Here is a 20,111-nt window from a genome sequence, read left to right as displayed (position 1 = left end):
CAATCAGAGTCAACCTGCCTGGTTTGAATTTAAACAAAGTTTAACAGCTAACTGTTGGTCACCAATTAACAGGTATATTCTCCTCGGCAACGCCTCTACCAATCAGAATCCACTTCTCAACAAATCAGCACTCTCTTCTCATGAATTATAAATTGTGGTTTCTTTTATATTTGGTATTCTTGTGAATGTCCTGATGAGTGCAAAATGAAAAGCTTTGACCTGTGCCTTTTTTCAGTGATACTCAAGTTCTGTACTCCCGAATAACTATCTATATCATATTGCTTTCCAGTGTAAGCCAATAGCACAGAGGAAACTTGACAAGCTGTCTCCCAAATTTCCAAATATTTTAACAGGGCATTTTACATGAGAGCCAGACTTTAAAAATGATAATTTTGGAGGGAAACTTGGAGGTGATGCTGTTTGCACACACCTGCTACTGAGTGTAAGATGAATGTCCTTGCAGTGTTTCCCATGAACATTTGCAAGCTATGAATGCCAAGGAGGCCACAAGCTCTGAAATTTACCTCATAAACCACTCTGTCTCTACTTCTCTCCTTTAAGATCCTTCTTAAAGATCCTTAAAAATTACCTCACTGACCAAGCTTTTAGTCACATATTCTAATTTCTCCTTTTGTGATTGTCACTTTTGTTTTGTCTGATAATGCTCCTGTCAAATGCCTTGGGACATTTTACCAAAATGAAGGGTATATATAATTGCAAATTATTGTTGCCAAAACAAGCTGCCTACATGCTACAGGTTCAGGAATTCATATGTAGTGTTGGGTAAGTGATCACAGCAAGCCAGTCAAAGTGGTTTCAGACCTGCTGAGAAGTCACCCCAGATTTTGGACCTGGATAACCCTTCATCAGAGCCCAAAGGGCTCCTTACTAATGCATTCCTTCACTCTCTCACACACAGGCTCACATGGACTTGGAACACAATTAAACAATCTCAAGATACAAGCTTCCTGAGGTTTTGTGAGAATCTGATGGATTGGTGATTTATCCCGACTGTTGGCGGAATCTTGCTACGTACAATCTAGCTGCTGCTTTTCTATTTTCCAACATTGGCTACACATCGAAGGGTCATCCAGACTCTAAATGTTGGCTGTATTCTCTCTCCACAGATGCTATCAGACCAGCTGAAATTTTCCAGCATTTTCCGTTTTTGTGTGTGCTGACTACTCATCAACGTAATTAGCTGAGACAAAGGAATGCAGTCTACAATGCATACTCTTCCTTTATTTAACAGTTATACCGAGGTTAAAATGTAGTCTGAGTTACATATTCAGGATGAGGAGAAGTCTCCATTGTTGGAAAAGGTTGACCAAAATACAGCCACGTGGTCCAGTGGCAGATCAGACTGGGGAGGCCCCGCCTTCCAGCAGGTTGATTGACAGATACGTCTCGCGTGATTGGATAGGGTGAAGTCGGTCAACACCTGTGGGCGGGATTATGGGGTGAAAGGTCGGGAAGATGGCGGCGCCCTAAGGGAAGAGCCGGGCTGACTGTGAGTGAAGGTGGCTGGAGAGTGATAGCAGTAGCAGCCCTCTTGGGGTGATTCCTCTCCCGAGTCTACAGCACGATGTTGGGCCGCCTTTGGGCCCGGGCTGTCGCTCAGTCCCGGCCTGGGCTTTGCTCCCCGGTGATGGGGAAGATGGTGGAGTGGAGGCGGCAGTACCCTGCTGCAGGTGGGCGCCTCGAGCAACGGAAACCTAACATTGAGCCTGGGGACGGGGATTCAGGGTGTCTGTGCTGGTTGAGTTGGCAGCAAGTCACAATATTGGTGGGTTGAGTCCCGTTACGGAGACTTGAGCGCAGTATCTAGGCTGACAACATCATTCCATTACTGAGTGAGTTCCTTCATTCAGATGAGACATTGAACTTAGGACCCCTCTGTTCTCTCAGGTGGACGTAAAAGATCCAATGACACTATTTAAAGAACAGGGAGCACTCGCTGATGTTTATCCCTTTACCACCATCATTAAAACATTTGGTCGTGGTCACATTGTGAGCAGATTGACTAGAACATTATAGCAGGGGCTACATATAAAGAGGATTTTGCTGACTATGAAGCATTCTCCGATATCCAGAAGCTGTGAAAAGTGATATTAACAAACTGTCTCCTGAAATGCACAGGACTATATCGTAGTTTATGTTGTAATCTGTGATAAAGGTAAAAATAATCAGCTGGGGAGAAATCTGCACGTGTGTGGCTGTCCAAACAATAATTATTTTAATTAATTTGAGATTTAAGATTCCAGTAAATGAAGTTGTTAACAAGCAACTGAATGCAGTACTAATTCTGAGCCCTCCAGGGCCATTCTCCGTTGGTCTCAGTGACTGTGACAATCACAGTGATGATAATTCACCAAACACAAGCTTTTCAACAGTTTATAAAAGCAAATTACTGCGGATGCTTGAATCAGAAATCAAAAGAGAAAATGCTGGAAAATCTCAGCAGGTCTGGCAGCATCTGTAAGGAGAGAAAAGAACTGACGTTTCAAGTCCAGATGACCTTTTGTCAAAACTCAGATGAGTTGAGATCTCCTGCTGAGATTTTCCAGCATTTTCTCTTTTCAACAGTTTTTCTGAGGGTCTCTGGGAAAGTCCCAGGAAGTTATGTTTGACTCGTGCCATAATCATCTAGAATTTCTGCACCACAAGAGTAAGCTGTAGATATACTATTGCAATGTACAAGGTTTCAGCAGGTTCAGGCTCTTGTGTTGATAAATTAAAGTTGTTTGATAACCCTTAAATTTTGCTCTTTTCCAGAGAGGAAGAAATTTTATCAGAATGTTAGCATTTCTCAAGGGGAAGGTAAGATTTGTGTTCTCTTGTATGCTTATGAGTCAAGATTTTTAAAAAATCCGTATTGAATCTTTCTTAGCCTCACAACGGAATGCCTACAATCCCATTGGAGCTAAGTTCTAGGAAACATTGCTATTGGACACAGGAACAGGAGAAAGTTATCAGCCACTCGAGCCTATTCCACCATTCAATTAAATCATGACTGATCAGGGCTCACCTTTATTTCTTTTCTCATTAATAGGCTTTGGGATCTGCTGGCAACATCAACATTTATTGCCCATCCCTAGTTACCCTTGAGAAGGTGCTGATGAGCTGCCTTATTGAACTGTTGCAGTCCATGTGGTATGGGTACACTCATGGTGCTGTTAGGTTGGGAGTTTCAGAATTTTGATGAAGGAATGGCAACATCTTCAAGTCAGGATGGTGTGTGATTGATTTTCTGCAAGCATTTGGAGAAAATTCAGAGAATACAGAAGCACAGTTTGAGTTAATCTGAGACAGAATTTAATTCGGGCAGTTTGGTGCATTATAACAGAGAGGATCATTGAGAATGAAAGGGCCCCGACAATGTATTCCTTGGAATTAATTTAAAAATCTCAGACGATGAGCAGGTATTAGAAGGTAACAAGGAACCTTGTATTCATATGCTAATGTGTTTGTGATGAAGGTCTGGAGGAATGGAATACAGTCGTTCAAGGGCTGATAGTGGGAATGTAAGTGATCATGACACACAGGGCAGAGCCATCAAATCCAAAGATCAATTGCTCAGAATGGGTATTTGGGTGCGATATATTCCAAAGGGACTTAGTGAACAGAAGGATAGAACAATTGTGGGACATGCCGGAAAAGCTGCTGCTGAGTTGAAATATTGGTGAATATTGGGGTTGATGGCCAAGAAGAGAGGTCCATTGATTGGCAGAATGGGATGAAAGAGTGGAGAGTATAAAATCAAAGTGCAAGCACTGATATTGGGTCTAGATAGAATTTTGCATGGGGAGATAGTGGCGTAGTGGTTTTGTCACTAGACAAGTAATCCAGAGAACAAGGGTGATGCTCTGGGACACCAGTTCAAATCCCACCACAGCAGAGGGTGAATTTTGAATTTAAAAAAAATTGGAATTAAAAGTCTAAGGATGACCATGAAACTATTGTCGATTGTTGTAAATTGATTTAATACATGTCCCTTAGGAAAGGATATGTGCCATCCTTACCGGGAGTGACCTACATGTGACTCCAGATCCACAGCAGTGTGGCTGATTTTTAAATACCCTCTGGTGGCCTAGCAAGCCACTCAGTTCAAGGGCAATTAGGGATGGGCAATAAGTGCTGGCCCAGCCAGCAATGCCCACATCTCATGAATTTAAAAAAATGCTGTTCCCTATGCCTATTGCTCAAATTTGTCTAGGCCAGTGGTTCTCAAAGTGTGGTTCTCAAGGATATTTCAGATGGTGCACGGGCTGTCCAGAATGCAAGTCACTGAGGTGCAATGCCACACACAGGAACAGGCCAGAACCCTCAGCCCCACCACCCGCATGATGTCACACAACCAGACCAGCTTCTGTGTGCACGGCATGTGTTGCCATGTGCCTGAACAAGCAAGATATTTATTGCGGTTGATTTTTGTTTGATGACTATTGATGTACTTAAAGATTAGTTTCACCGAATAAGAGAAAATTATCACAGTAATAACATTTCAAATAAACATGTTCTCTTGGATTAATGTTTGTAATATTTCAGTTTCTGACAAGTGAATAAATTACTTATATTTACTAAATTAATATGCATACATTTATTACATTTCATAGCAAAAAGACACCATAACTTCTGAATTTGAATCAATTTATTGTGGTAGCAAGCGAAAGTAGGTAGGGTAAAACCTGTAGATGAGCTGTGGAGTTGTTTATCCAGCCAAAGTGGTCTGCAAATCCAAAGTTTTGAGGTCCACTGTTCTAGGTGAAGGAAGTTGGAGGTTTGGAAGGTTATGTTGAAAGTACCTTGGTGAGTTGTTACAGTGCATCTTGTGGAGATAAACACTGCAGCCAGAGGTGGAGGAGGCAAATGTTTAAGGTGGTAGTGGAGGTGCCGATCAAGTGGGCTGCTTTGTCCTGAATGATAAGCTTCTTGGAGTGTTGTTGGAGCTCCACTCATTCAGGCAAGTGGAGAATATTCCATCACATTCTTGACTTATATCTTGTAGATGATGAAAAGACTTTGGGAAGGCAGGAAATAAGTTATTCATCCCAGAATACTCAGCCTTTGAAATGCTGTTGTAACCACAGTATTGATATAGCTGGTCCAGTTAAGTTTCTGTTCAGTGGTGACCCCAGTATTTTGACAGTGGAGGATTCATTGAATATAATATTGATGGATGACACCTGTTCCTGTTCATCTATCATCACTGTGCTCATTGACTCCCATTGGTTCCCAGTTAAGCACTCCTTGATTCTAAAGTTCTCATCCTTGTTTTCAATTCCCTCCAAGACTTAGTTCCCCTTTCCCCATCCATCTTGATAATCTCTGGCCCTGTAATCCTCTTGAGATATCTGTGCTGCTCCAGTTCTGGCCTTTCGTGGATCCCCAATTTTGAGTAAAATTGGCAGCTATATCTTCAGCTCCTGAAGCTCTAAGCTCTGGAATCCTTTAAGGTGCTCCTGAAAAATCTACCTTTTTGACCTGTGAAGCACCTTTGGATATTGCACTATATTAAAGGTGGTGCTTAAATGCACAATGTTAATTTTGTTGAAAATGCCAAACAAGGTGTATGCAATTAATCAGCTGAAGGACACTGAATCTTGATATTGAGCTTATTACTGAACTGTTATCACAGCTCCAGTACACTTGGTAACTCAAGGTAATAAGAGTAAGTGACTTATTCGAGGACCTGGATTTATGAACCGTGTTGCCTCAAAGGAGGATTTGTTCAACTTCTTCAATGGCAACTTGCGTTATTCGAGCAGTAGTGGCGAGCTGCATGGAATTGTGCAGAAATTTGTGGGATTTATCCCTTGGACGAAAGGAAATATTTGCAGGGCTATGGGGAAAAGAGCAAGGAATGGTACTAATTGGATAGCTCTTTCAGTGAGCTGGCACAGGCATGATGGGCCTAATGGTCTCCTGAGCTCTGAGATTATATTCCAAATTGCTTCTGTGTGTCCCTGGAGCATTAAGAAATTGCTAGAATGTAGTCTGGAGTCACTGGTAGATGCAGATGTGGAGTTTGGACAGTTTGTTAACCTTTCCCATTCTTGTTAATTACTCCCACAATTTCTGTTGCAGCCCTAACCACTGCAGGAACATTCTTACCTAGATGTAAATCTTGGCAATAGATCCATGCCCAGAGAAGTAAACGTACGGAGAAGCCTTCAGTATCATGGTAGACTTCAGCTAATCAGTTTTAAAGCTGAACCAGACCAAAATAACTTCTTGTGCTCAATCCTGATTTAAACATTTGTACTTCAACTTAAAAGAATTCATTTGCATCAGCCAGACATGTTTTACACTATAAAAATATGCAGGTTATTTAATTTCAATTAGTTCTCTAGTTGGTGCATTACTATCAGTGATAGTAAATTTATTTTTTTGGAAGGGTGAAACTGATAGTTCAGTGGTTATGGTCCTGAAATTAGTGTATTTGTTAAACTGTCAGAGCGTGTGTATCAGTGATTGATGTTTACAGCAATGAACTCTTGCCCCGGCTGGACTATTTTTTCACGGAACTGAATATTCCTGCGAGAATTCTGAGCCACTCTGTGACGGCTGTCCCTCTGATTTTATAAGGGTCTGTTTCCTTGCCTTTGCAGGAGGAGGATTTGAAATAAACCTGGACCGCAGGAAACTGAAGACACCCCAGGGAAAGTTGTTTACGGTCCCCAGTGAAGCTCTGGCAATTGCTGTTGCCACGGAATGGGACTCTCAGAAAGACACGTTGCAGTTCTTCACCATGCACCTGGTAAGAGTCTGCTTTTAATTGGGCTTTTTTAATTGACTGAAGTTTATGAACTTCTTAAACTTGGCAACGTGGGCAAGTAAGCCCTTTGGAATTGACACACAAAATGGTGGGAATGCTGAGTGGTTCTGGCAGCATGTGTTGGAAGGGTTAACCTTTCAGGTCAGTGACCTCTCAGCAGAACTGGAAAAAGTGAGGAAAGTATCAGGTTTTAAGCAAGTGCAGAGGCAGCTGCTGGAATTTAAATTCAACTAATTAATCTGAAATTGAAAACTAGTCTCAATAATCGTGGCCATGAGGCTATCACCGATTGTCATTAAAAAACCCATCTGATTCACTAATGTCCTTGTGAAGGAAATCTGCCGCCCTTACCCGATCTGGCTTGTGGGTGGCTCCAGACCCATGGCAATGTGGTTAACTCTTAGCTGCCCTCTGAAATCACCTAGCAAACCACTAGGGGGTGGCTCATCATAACCTTCTCAAGGATGACAGGCCAGCGTGTCCCCATCACATGAAATAATTTTTTAAAAATGACATTGATCTGAAATTGTTGAACTCAATGCCTGGTGTGGTCACATAGCCACAAAGACCCAGGAAGCTCCCAGTGGATGGACAGATTGCATCAGGGCAACAGTGGGGACATTATAAATAATTAAAACAGACAAGCTGGAAATACTCAGCAGGTCAGGCAGCATCTATGGAGAGAGAAAAACAGATTTAATATTTCAAGTTATCCCAAACCCTTTGTCAAAAAGGGTCTTTTTCAGCATTTTGTTTTACTTCAGATTTCCAGCATCTACAGTATTTTGAATTAGTGGGAACATTATAACTGGCTTCAGTATCCATGCCTGGAGAAAGGAATCAATGGGGTGGTCTGCAGGAAAGTAAGTTTAGGTTGATAGTGAACTAGGACAGGATCAGGGTTGCAAGCAGTTCTGGTGCCTTTCCAGTCGAACAACCTGCCACAAGGGGTGCTATAGCCTCTGGAACTTGGAGGTGACGATCAGTAAGAGTCAGTGCCATCAGAAAAGGAAAGAATCAGGTGTTACTATCTGAAGCTTAATATTTTTTACATAAAAAGAAACCAGTTAGCATAACTTTTTGCTGGAAGGTTCACAATGTAAACCTGAATCTTGGAAGTGTAACAGATGAAATATGAGAAAAGATTCATTATTGCAGTCTAGAGACAAAATAAAATGCTGTCAGGGTGTTGTGAACCTTACTGAGATGTATTTCTCTAATTATTATTTATATAAAAAGCTTAAGCATGTATTTATATCTGCCACACCTCTTGCATGCAAATGTTCTGTGTCACTATCACACTTTATATGAAGTCTGACTGATGTCACCCAGTGTATACTGAATACGATTAATATTGATTAGACATTATGCACTCCATGTCTTAACAGTTCTGTCCATATGAGAACATGTATTATCCAATTTACTGTGGTTGTTACCCCCCCCCCCCCCCCCCCCCCCCCACTCCTGATACCATTTATGCCACTGGTGGTAGTTACAGTGAAAGGCAGGTAAAGGGGGGAATTATAAATTTATTTGGTGCATTACTGAGGGAAAGCTACATTGTCGCAGTCTTAGTTGTAATGTTAAACCAAGTCAGGTGCGTGTAAAAGATTCCACACAGCAGCATTGGAAAAAGAGCAGGGGAGTTCTGGCTAATATTTAGCCTCAATCATCATCACTATAACAGATAATCTGGTCATTATCATGTTGTTTATGGAATCTTTTTGTGTGCAAATTGGCTGCTGTGTTTCCTATGTTACAAAAGTGACTACACTTCAAAAAAGTACTGAATGGTTGTAAAGCACTTTAAGACATCTTAATTTGTGAAAGCCTTATTTAAATTGAGATTCTAGTTGGCCGATTGGATAGGTAACTGGCTATCTGATCGAAGACAGAGGGTGGTGGTGGATGGAAAATTTTCGGACTGGAGGCAGGTTGCTAGCAGAGTGCCACAGGGATCAGTGCTTGGTCCTCTGCTCTTTGCGATTTTTATTAATGACTTAGAGGAGGGGGCTGAAGGGTGGATCAGTAAATTTGCTGATGACACCAAGATTGGTGGAGTAGTGGATGAGGTGGAGGGCTGTTGTAGGCTGCAAAGAGACATAGATAGGATGCAAAGCTGGGCTGAAAAATGGCAAATGGAGTTTAACCCTGATAAATGTGAGGTGATTCATTTTGGTAGGACTAATTTAAATGTGGATTACAGGGTCAAAGGTAGGGTTCTGAAGACTGTGGAGGAACAGAGAGATCTTGGGGTCCATATCCACAGATCTCTAAAGGTTGCCACTCAAGTGGATAGAGCTGTGAAGAAGGCCTATAGTGTGTTAGCTTTAATTAACAGAGGGTTGGAGTTTAAGAGCTGTGGGGTTATGCTGCAACTGTACAGGACCTTGGTGAGACCACATTTGGAATATTGTGTGCAGTTCTGGTCACCTCACTATAAGAAGGATGTGGAAGCGCTGGAAAGAGTGCAGAGGAGATTTACCAGGATGCTGCCTGGTTTGGAGGGTAGGTCTTATGAGGAAAGGTTGAGGGAGCTAGGGCTGTTCTCTCTGGAGCGGAGGAGGCTGAGGGGAGACTTAATAGAGGTTTATAAAATGATGAAGGGGATAAATAGAGTGAACGTTCAAAGACTATTTCCTCGGGTGGATGGAGCTATTACAAGGGGGCATAACTATAGGGTGCATGGTGGGAGATATAGGAAGGATATCAGAGGTAGGTTCTTTACGCAGAGAGTGGTTGGGGTGTGGAATGGACTGCCTGCAGTGATAGTGGAGTCAGACACTTTAGGAACATTTAAGCGGTTATTGGATAGGCACATGGAGCACACCAGGATGATAGGGAGTGGGATAGCTTGATCTTGGTTTCAGATAAAGCTCGGCACAACATCGTGGGCCGAAGGGCCTGTTCTGTGCTGTACTGTTCTATGTTCTATGTATATTTCCTCACCACATCAATATCTCCGAGCTTCACATTATGAACTTTGAAGTTCCAAGAATATTATGTAGGAAAATTGTGATTACTTGAAGCTAATTTTTCTTTGATTAGACAACCTTATGCAACACAGCACTGGATAATCCCACACAAAGAACAAAAGAACAGTTGATTAGGGCGGCTCTCAAATACCTGGATACAGATACTGTCTGGTAAGTCATACTTGCTGTGGGTGAGATTGTTGTATTTCTATATGCATTTATGAAGTATATACATAAATGCTCTGGACTTGAGAACTGAAAAAATAATATTCGAATGTTCTCCTTGGCATCACTTCCTTTTCAGGCATGCTGACTAATTTTGATGAGAACTGTGGAAAAACTAAAAGAGAACATAGTAGGGTGGGCAGACACATGGCCAGTGCAGTTCAATGAAACAAATTGTGAAGGAATTCATTTTGAAAGAAAGATTTGGGAAATGAAATGGATAGATACAAGAGTAGGCCATTTGATACTTAGAGCCTATTCCGCCAATCAGTTTGATCTGTACCTAACTCCATTTACTGGTCTTTGCTCTGTCTACAACTCTTGACACCTTTAGACAGCGAGAAAATACACACAGATCATTGAAAGTGTCAATTTCAAGTAGATAAGATCTTAAAAAAGACACGTTTAATTTTGTATCTGGGGCACAGAATACAATAACAAAAAGGTAGTGCTTTACTTGTGAAAGACTAAACTAGGTGGTATTTCCAACAATGTATAGTTTTAGGCATTCCATTATAGGAAAGGGATAGAAGGATACAATATAAACTGTTCTGGACATTGCCTGGGATACAGCTATAGAAGAAAGACCTGAGAAATTTGGGCTTTTCTGCTAGAGGCATCAGAAGGTTAAAGGATGACCTGATACAGGTCTTCAAAATTCAAATGGGTTATGATGAAATAGACGGTTGTAGATTATTTTCATTGTTAGTGAAATGATAGCAAGAGGGTAATGATTTAACATAATCACAAAAATAATTAAAGACAAAAGATAGACTCAACATTTTTACATTTATGTTTAAAGTGTACAATTCCCTGCCCAAAACTGTTGCTGCAGCATGAAGTTAATTCTAACCGGAACCCCTTTTTAGGGACTCCCCCAGATCAGGAGCGCACCCTCATTTGAGTTCAAAATAGCCACTTCTCAGGCACACTTGTTTTTGGGTCTGAGCAAGTGAACCAAGATGGTAACTACCAAGAGATAGTACCTTTTCCCAGATAACCTTTTAAATAATTACCAGCTAGTTTATAATTACCTGGATATCTTAAGGGTCTGGGAGTCTTTCTTAACAAAATTACATCTCCCCACTTTAGGGAATACAGAGAGGGGGTTCTTCAGCTGCTTGCAGAAAACTAAATGAGACATTATATTGGACAAACTAATTTACAAGTTTATTGAAGAACTATTTAACATGTAATATACTCAAAAGTGGATAAGTACAGTGCAACTTTAAAGACTATGGGAAGATGGGAAACATCTTTAGGGAAGATGTTATAGAATCAAATAAAAGTGACTTTAAAAATCATGCCACAGATTTTAAAAAATCTCTTAAGATATCCTTCATATATTTAAACCAAAATATTACCTTAAATCCTAGAGTAGCTTTAGCTGTCTGACATAAAAAAAGTTTTTGTTTAAAGTATCCAACTCTTTGACAGCCTGAACTCTTCTTCATTGCTTCTGCTTTTCTGGAGAAAACCCTGCATCTTTTATACCCCACTACATCATCCTTAACAGCTATGGGTGCTGCCTCCTTGTTTAAACTCCTGCTTCTTGATTATCCCTTACAATTTACTATTATTTAATTGTTGAGGATGCCCTTATTATGTGAACATTGTGAGAATTTATCTGGTCAATGCATGTTTGTAATGTGTTCTAATATCAATCTTAATTAATTTTGTTTCTATATTTTTACAAAATGATTTTAAACTTTTAACAGAAATAGTGATTATTAAAGTTGTTCTTTTCTAACTCAGTAAAGGTTACATTCCTATAGCACCTGTCTTTTATACAAGGTGTCTGCTAAAGTTCAATTCTGACTTTTAGAAATCCACTAATCTTTCACCATACACTGAGCTAAATTTAAAAAATTCCTTAATAGGTAAAGACACCGAATTCTAGACCAAACTACCATTAATGTGTGTTACCACCTTTTTAAAAATTCCTTTGGTAATGAACAAGGTATTTAAATTGTGAAAGGATAGTCTTATCACTTCCCATTTGCAAACAATAGAATTCCAGTTGATACTGCGAATGTGAAGTAATGTTGTCTGTCTTTAGTTAAATTCAGAGTTTTTAATTAAGTTCAGTGTCACCCCTGTATGTGTGTGAAAAGGGCTTCTGGGTAAAATTGCTGTCGGTTAGCCTGTAACCATTTTCTCAATTCTAAAGTATAATTGCTAATTATAGAGGAATTCTACCCAATAACCATATAATCAATGACAAGCAAATTCCACAAATAGTTTGGGGAGAATTAGATGGTTGCTTGAATAAAGGTTTGAGAGTGGGATCAGCCTAAGAAACTCATGGAGAAAAATATTGGTATAAACTTGATCCGGAATGTCTTGTTGCTGAGCTGTAACGTTTTATGATTACACATTGTATCTTATAGTCAGGTATTTTATTTTGTGCCATGTTTCAATATTCTAGCTTCTGGCACACTTGAATAATTTCCTGATAACAGCAATAATGAGTCGAGCAGTGAACATCACCACATCACTGTGTGAACATCATCACATCACTGTGTGAACATCATCACATCGCTGTGTGAAATTCAGGCCCAGACAATTCAGGGAAAATTCTGAGAAATCAACATTAAATAAAAGCAAAATACTGCAGTTGCTGGAAATCTGAAATAAAAACAGAAAATGCTGGAAAGACTCAGCATCTGTGGAGGGAGAAACAGAGTTAATGTTTTGAATCCATATGACTCTTTTTCAGTCACTCTGAAGCAGTCGTACAAACTTGAAACCTGAAATTTCAGTGTGCTGTCTGGCCAGTCAGGTGACCTATGAGAATGTGAATCACCTCTGCCAATCTGTGCCAAGTACTCTGAACCTTTGTGCTCCTAAAGATTGTGCATTCCATATCAGGCAAATAGGAAGTCAGTAATTTGGCTTGAGGATCTTTTTGGTGCATTTAAGCTCCAGCCTTAGGCAATTGCTTGGAGAGGAGTGTCTCACTGTCCTCGGCATTTCATGAACCTATGATTCTGAACCAGGCGACAGGCATCTGATTTACTGGCGTAAATAGCACCCAACTCGTGGGAACTAGTTGACCAGAATCCAGCCTGAAAAAGTGCCATGATAAAAGTGGCTGACTTGCCAGGTCAGCGGTTTGAACTGTGGCCAAGGTCGACACCTACAAATCCTGTAGGGAGAATGGAGAAGGATGTACAGAGGTGCATGCTGACGATTAAGAGGAGCAAAAGGACCTGGGTGGGGAAAAAGTCTAACAAGCAGTTGTTTCAGTACTTGAATAGTAAGAGGTCCATGAGAACTAGAAAGATTTGCAAAGTGTGGTGAAAAACAGTTGGCTGCAGCAAAAGGGTGATTTCAGGACCTTAAATGGATGAGCTTAAACCAGACCTTCCTCTTCCATACTTATTGTGTTTCTTGATATGCAGTTACAGAGTGGAGGAGCCACCAGGTTTAGTGGAGCTTCAGAGAAATGAATGGGATCCAGTCATCAAATGGATAGAAAACAGGTGAGTATCCTGGGTGCTTGATGTTGGACATGGGGGTGGGGTGTTCAATATCACACCTCACCTGTAACAAAATAACTGAGTCTGCCATACCTGGTGAAGGGGAGAATGCAATGGATCATGCAATTGGTATATTAGTTGAGAGTTTCACTGGGGAATTGCTTCAGCTGGTGAGCGGCTGTATAGAAATCATAGAAATCATAGAAACCCTACAGTGCAGAAGGAGGCCATTCGGCCCATCGAGTCTGCACCGACCACAATCCCACCCAGGCCCTACCCCCACATATTTACCCGCTAATCCCACTAACCTACGCATCTCAGGACTCTAAGGGGCAATTTTTAACCTGGCCAATCAACCTAACCCGCACATCTTTGGACTGTGGGAGGAAACCGGAGCACCCGGAGGAAACCCACGCAGACACGAGGAGAATGTGCAAACTCCACACAGACAGTGACCCGAGCCGGGAATCGAACCCGGGACCCTGGAGCTGTGAAGCAGCAGTGCTAACCACTGTGCTACCATGCCGCCCACAGATCTTGGAATAGCTTTCGGCCACTGTAGTTGGACAGAGACCGAGACAATTGCCCAATAAAATGCGCTCAGACATTAATGCTCTGCAAACTTGCTGATTTGTTTAATACTGACCTGTGTTTTTTTTCTAACAGATATAATGTTGTGATTGGCACTTCAACAAATATCTTGGGACCAAACATTCCAAAGGAGTCTAAGCAGGTCTTTGAACAGCACCTCACCTCATATAATTCCTGGGCACTAGTAGGTATGTGATCACTTAAGTCTTTGTCATAGCCAGATATTCTGGACTGAAAGGTAACACTTAAAACAATGTTTCCTTTTCCCTTGCTATAACACAATAGCCTAATTGTAACAACTTGCATTTCTATAGTGTTTCACCTATAAAGACATATTCAAGCACGTTGCCTTGTGGAGGAGAAACAGTGGGTGGCTGGCAAGAGGGGGAAATTATGAAGATTATAACCATATGGACAATGACAGACACAGGAAAGCCCTCTGGTTCATTTCGCCTGTTCCACTAATTGAGATGCTTCTGTCTCACAATATAACAGTCTCCACTCCCAAATAGAAATAGGCTGGTGATATGATCAGAGGATTTTGGAAACAAGGACATGATCAGAAGATGGGCAGGAAAAGAGTTGAGAGTAAGGTGTCAACCAGTATCTGAGGAATTGAGGTCCTTACAGATACACAGGCTGGCAGAAGCCACTAAATTTGGAATGGGGTTGCTGTTTTCAAATGTTTGCACTATTCTTGAAAGGAAGAGAGTGAAGGAAAGGAAGGTGATTCACAGGTTGGTTAAATCTGACTGTGTTATGAACACCATCTATGGCCTTAACCATTCTAATACCTATACAGGAAGAGACTTATATGGATTTCCATAATCCATGCAGTGAGGGAGGGCCTCAACTCCATCACTACAGCTGAAAATCTTCTATTCGATCAGAGACACTCTTCTAAGTGTGAGGTGATGCCTTTGGGCAGGACAAACAAGGCAAGGGAATACATGATGAATGACAGGACCCTGGGAAGCACTCCGGATCAGAGGGACCTTGATGTTCATGTACACCAATCCCCTAAGGTAGCAGGACAGGTAGAGAGTGGTTAAGAAGGCATATGATATACTTACCTTTATTAGCCAAGGTATAGTGTTTAAGAACAGGGAGGTTAGGCTGGAACTATATGAAACATTGATTAGGCCTCAGCTCAAGTATTGTGTGCAGTTCTGGAATCTACATTAGGAGGGACGTGATAGCACTGGATGGAGAGGGTGTAGAGGAGATTTACCAGGATGTTGCCTGGGCTAGGTTTCAGTTATGAAGAGAGATTGGATAGACTGGGGTTGTTTTCCTTGGAGCTGAGGAGACCGAGGGGGGATATGATTGAGATGCATAAAATTATGATGGGCATAGATAGAGTAAACAGGAAGAAACTTTTTCCCTTGGTGGGTGGAGGAATCAATAACTAGGGGGCATAGATTTAAGGTAAGGGGCAGAAGGTTTAGAGGGGATATGAGGAAAATCTTTTTCACCCAAAGGGTGGTGGGAGTCTGGAACTGAAAGGGTGGTGGAGACCATCATAACATTTAAGAAGTATTTAGATATGCACTTGCAATGCCAAGACATACAAGACAATGGGCCAAGTGCTGGGAAATGGGATTACAATAGTTAGCTGGGTTTGTCTTTGACCAGTGCAGACACGATGGGCCAAAGGGCCTTTTTCTGTACTGAATACCTCTGACTCTAAAAAAGTTTAAAATGTTTTTAAAGTTTATTTATTAGTGTCACAAGTAGGCTTAGATTAACACTGCAATGAAGTTACTGTGAAAATCCTCTAGTCGCCACACTCCGGCACCTGTTCGGGTACACTGAGGGAGAATTTAGCATGGCCAATGCACTTCACCAGCACGTCTTTCGGACTGTGGGAGGAAACCGGAGCACCCAGTGGAAACCCAGTTAAACACTGGGAGAAAGTGTAGACTCGGCACAGACAGTGACCCAAGTTGAGAATCGAACCTGGGTCCCTGGCATTGTGAGGCAGCAGTGCTAACCACTGTGCTGCCCCAACTATACTATGGTTGGGTGAGAGAGTCAATTGAGTGCAAAGTCATATACACATTGGAAATTCAGAAGTTGAGTAGTTGGCAATTAGGAGAAATCCTTGTTGAAATTACTGCCCTGTTTGCTTCTCCCTTTATGATGGCTTTATTTTTCTAGGTCTGGAGTATGTCACCCATCAGCTGAAATCAGTGGTTCTTTCGTTAAATCTAATTGACCGGAACTTGAATGTAGAAAAGGCTGTGCTGCTGTCTCGACTCGAGGAACAATATCAGGTACGGGGTGGGTTATGGACTGGGTGCATCTTATTTCCTTCTCCAGTCCTAAGAACTCTAGCAATCAATGCAATTGATGCCATACTCGGTCAAATGCTGCCTTGATGTCAAGGGCAGCCACTTTTACCACCTCTGGAATTCAGCTTTTCTGTCCATATTTGGACTAAGGTTGTAATGGGCCCAAGAGCTGAGTAGGCCTTGCAAAACCCAAACCAAATATCAATGAGTAGGTTATTGCTGAGTAAGTGCCCTGATGGCACTGTCGATATCTTCTGTCACTTTGCGGATGACTGACAGACTGCTGGGACAGTAATTGGCTCAAGTAGATTTGTCCTGCTTTTTATGGGTAAGACATATCTGGGCAATTTTTCACATTGTCCTGGTAGATGCCAGTATTTTAGCTATACTGGAAGAGCTTGGCTAATGGCGTGGATAGTTTACAAGCACAGATCTTCAGTACTATTGCCACAGTGTTGTCAGGGCCCGTAGCTTTTGCTGTTTCTCGTGCCTTCAGTAATTTCTTGATATCAAGTGGAGTGAATTGAATTGGTTGAAGACTGGTATCTATGATTAGGACACCTCAGGAGGAGGCCAAGATGGGATCATACACTCGGCATTTCAGGCTGAAGATGCCTTATTTTTGCACTGATGTGCTGGACTCCCACATCAATGAGAAGGGGGATATTGGTGGAGCTTATTCATTCAGTTAGTTGTTTAATTCTCCTCTTTCACTCACGACTGGATAGGGCAGGAATTCAGAGCTTTGATCTGGTCAGTTGGTTGTGGGATTGCTTAGCTCTATCACATGCTAATTCCTCTACTTAGCATGCAAATGGCACTGTGTTGTAGTTTTGCAAGGATGACGCATCAATTTTAGGTCTGGTGCTGCTCCTGGGTGCTCTCCCGCACGCTTTGTTGAACCAGGGTTGATCCCTTGGCTTGATGGTAATGGTAAACTGAGGGATATGCCGAGCCATGAGATTACAGATTAGGGTTGAATACAGTTCTGCTGCTGCTGATGGCCACAGCCATGAATGCCCAGTTTTGAGCTGAATCTATCTCATTTAGCATGGTAGTAGTGCCACACAATACAATGGACGGTATGATCAGTGTGAAGACAAAGGGCAGTGGTCACTCCTACTGATACTGTTATGGACAGGTGCATCTGCGACAGATTAGTGAGTACAAGATTTAGTAGGTTTTTCCCTTTTGTTGGTTCCCTTACCACCTGCCACAGGCAGAAATGTCATTTAGCACTTGGCCAGCTCCATCAGTGTCGGTGCTAGTGAGCCACTGTTGATGATGGACATTCAAGTCCCCCATTGTCAAGTGGTGTTCAACATGGAGGAGCACTGATTCACCACCGGAGAGGAAAGTGGTAGTCAGTAGACTTCTTTGCCCATGTTTGATCTGATTCCATGTGACTTCATGGGGTCTATAATTTCAGTGAAACACTCTCCCACCTGTATACTGCAATACTGGGTAGGTCCTGCCGGTGGAATAGGACACATCCAGGGATGGTGAGATTCCATGACTATGGCTATGTCAGGCTGATACTTGACTAGTTTGAGGGACAACTTTCCCAATTATGGCATAGGAAAAAATAGGCAAGACAACCTGTTTGGTGAATAGTGGGATAGAAGCTAAACAAAAGGACCTGAACTGGATAATTACCTGAGCTACGTGCAAATTAACATAGAGATAAACAGATAAGTGAATGCGTGCTGATGCATTTTGGTAGATTAAACCAGGGCAGGACTTACTCAGTTAATGGGAGGGCATTGGGGAGAGTTACAGAACAAAGAGATCTAGGGATACATGTTCATAGCTCCTTGAAAATGGAGTCACAGGTGGACAGAGTGGTGAAGAAGGCATTCGGCATGCTTGGTTTCATCGGTCAGAACATTGAATACAGGAGTCGGGACGTCTTGTTGAAGTTGTACAAGACATTGGTAAGGCCACACTTGGCATACTGTGTGCAGTTCTGGTCACCCTATTATAGAAAGGATATTATTAAACTAGAAAGAGTGCAGAAAAGATTTACTAGGATGCTATCGGGACTAGATGGTTTGAGTTATAAGGAGGCTGGATAGACTGGGACTTTTTTCTCTGGAGCGTAGGAGGCTGAGGGGTGACCTTATAGAGGTCTATAAAATAATGAGGGGCATAGATAAGGTAGATAGTCAATATCTTTTCCCAAAGTTAGGGGAGTCTAAAACTAGAGGGCATGGGTTTAAGGTGAGAGGGGAGAGATACAAAAGTGTCCAGAGGGGCAATTATTTCACACACAGGGTGGTGAGTGTCTGGAACAAACTGTCAGAGGTAGTAGTAGAGGCGGGTACAATTTTGTCTTTTAAAAAGCTTTTAAAAAGCTAGTTACATGGATAAGATGGGTATAGAGGGATATGGGCCAAATGCAGGCAATTGGGATTAGCTTAGGGGTTTTAAAAAAAAAGGGCAGCATGGACAAGTTGGGCCGAAGGGCCTGTTTCCATGCTGTAAACCTCTATGACTCTATAAGTCCCCAGATGTAAGTTAGGAGGACTGAGACATAGAGATAACAGTTATATAAAAGTTATTGATCAGATTGTGTGGTGTCAACCTTGAGAATTGAATTGCCAATGTCAATTCCAACAGTGTAATCTTGTTTGATTGTTGCTTCTTTAAGGCACGTGTATAGGAATGACCTTGGGTCCCAAACCAGGAAGATCCCATGACTTGTCTGTGAGTTTTACCCCTGGTGGTTGAGTCAGCATGTTCCATTTAAATCATAAACATACCCAGCTGACAAACAAGTGCATGTTTGCCAATGTCCTTTATCTCAAACAAACTAATCTTTCACATTGGTTGTGATTGAAATGGACGTTATCAGCATTGAGGTGATTTTTTTCCACCACTTTCTCTCCAGATTGAATTTTGGGGAAACGTTGAATGGGCACATGACTACGACCTCTTTGAACTTCGATCCCGCACAGCTGCTGGCACCTTGTTTGTCCATCTGTGCTCTGAGAGTTCCACTGTCAAACACAAGCTGCTGCAGGACTAGTGACTGATCATCTGTTCAAGTCTTCAACTGTAGAATTATTTTCCTTGATGGTTACATAATAATCCGTAATTAGAAATAATACAATAAAAATGTGCCCTGCATGTTGGAAGAATTCTGTTCATTGAGAGTTTTTCAAAATTCGCTGAAGGAATGAGTTGATGCCTCCTCTTTTAAGCAAAACTTGCCTATTAATTAACTGATTTCATGAAAATGTAGAGGTTACTGAATCCTAAGGGAACAGCAGTACTCCTTTTCATGTGAACTTTAATGTTAAAATAGTTTTGCACAGAAATAAATAAATTGTTTGTCCAAGAAGAACAGCCTCAGCTTCTCCAGTTCAACCTCGTAGCTAAATGCTCTTATCCCTGGAACCATTCTCGTAAATCTCTACATCCTCTCAACAACCCACCAATCGTTCCTAAAGTATCCTAATCCATTGAAAAACTGGTGTATAATGAGATTTCCATTTGTCTTTTTGCTGGTTCAAGGGGTTAACTGGAAGCCAGCTACACTGCAGCTGCTTTATCCACATGAGCTAATGATACATTTTGTGTGGCACACTCCTCCCGTTTGAAGATAATCACAGAGCCATCAGGGCAGATCTTCACCGTCAGACAACTTCCACCCACATTACCACTTCCATTGCAAATTGGCTTTGGTTGAATACATATTCATATAGTTAAATTTAGGTATTTTCTACATCTCGTGTTTGGAACTGTTGTGTTGACCTTTTAGCGC

At 41.6% G+C, this 20,111-nt stretch overlaps 1 protein-coding gene across 2 annotated transcripts; it reads left to right on the top strand.

The window, feature by feature from the left end:
* The first annotated feature begins 1,411 nt into the window (after window positions 1-1,411).
* On the top strand, window positions 1,412-19,474 carry atpaf2 (ATP synthase mitochondrial F1 complex assembly factor 2). Of its 2 annotated transcripts, XM_078240272.1 has the most exons (9): window positions 1,463-1,691; window positions 2,776-2,820; window positions 6,612-6,760; window positions 9,827-9,924; window positions 13,383-13,463; window positions 14,127-14,239; window positions 16,212-16,327; window positions 18,996-19,051; window positions 19,236-19,321. In XM_078240272.1, exons 1-8 carry the CDS (start codon window positions 1,586-1,588, stop codon window positions 19,005-19,007), a joined length of 720 nt encoding a protein of 239 aa, XP_078096398.1. In that variant the 5' UTR covers window positions 1,463-1,585; the 3' UTR covers window positions 19,008-19,051; window positions 19,236-19,321. The 2 variants fall into 2 exon arrangements, with proteins under 2 accessions (XP_078096397.1, XP_078096398.1); XM_078240271.1 differs by lacking the exon at window positions 18,996-19,051 and having other exon boundaries at window positions 1,412-1,691; window positions 19,236-19,474.
* The last annotated feature ends 637 nt before the right edge of the window (window positions 19,475-20,111 follow it).

Source organism: Mustelus asterias, chromosome 23, assembly GCF_964213995.1.
Source record: "Mustelus asterias chromosome 23, sMusAst1.hap1.1, whole genome shotgun sequence".
Taxonomy (NCBI): domain Eukaryota; kingdom Metazoa; phylum Chordata; class Chondrichthyes; order Carcharhiniformes; family Triakidae; genus Mustelus; species Mustelus asterias.
Note: the sequence above shows the minus strand (reverse complement) of the source record. Positions and strands in the feature narration are given on the sequence as shown.

Bases quoted from the DNA above. Each gene is read 5' to 3' on its own strand.
- atpaf2 (XM_078240271.1), top strand. From the start codon at position 1,586: ATGTTGGGCCGCCTTTGGGCCCGGGCTGTCGCTCAGTCCCGGCCTGGG. The intron at 6,761-9,826 runs GTAAGAGTCTGC...TTCTTTGATTAG, and splicing joins AGTTCTTCACCATGCACCTG to ACAACCTTATGCAACACAGC. The intron at 14,240-16,211 runs GTATGTGATCAC...TTATTTTTCTAG, and splicing joins TAATTCCTGGGCACTAGTAG to GTCTGGAGTATGTCACCCAT.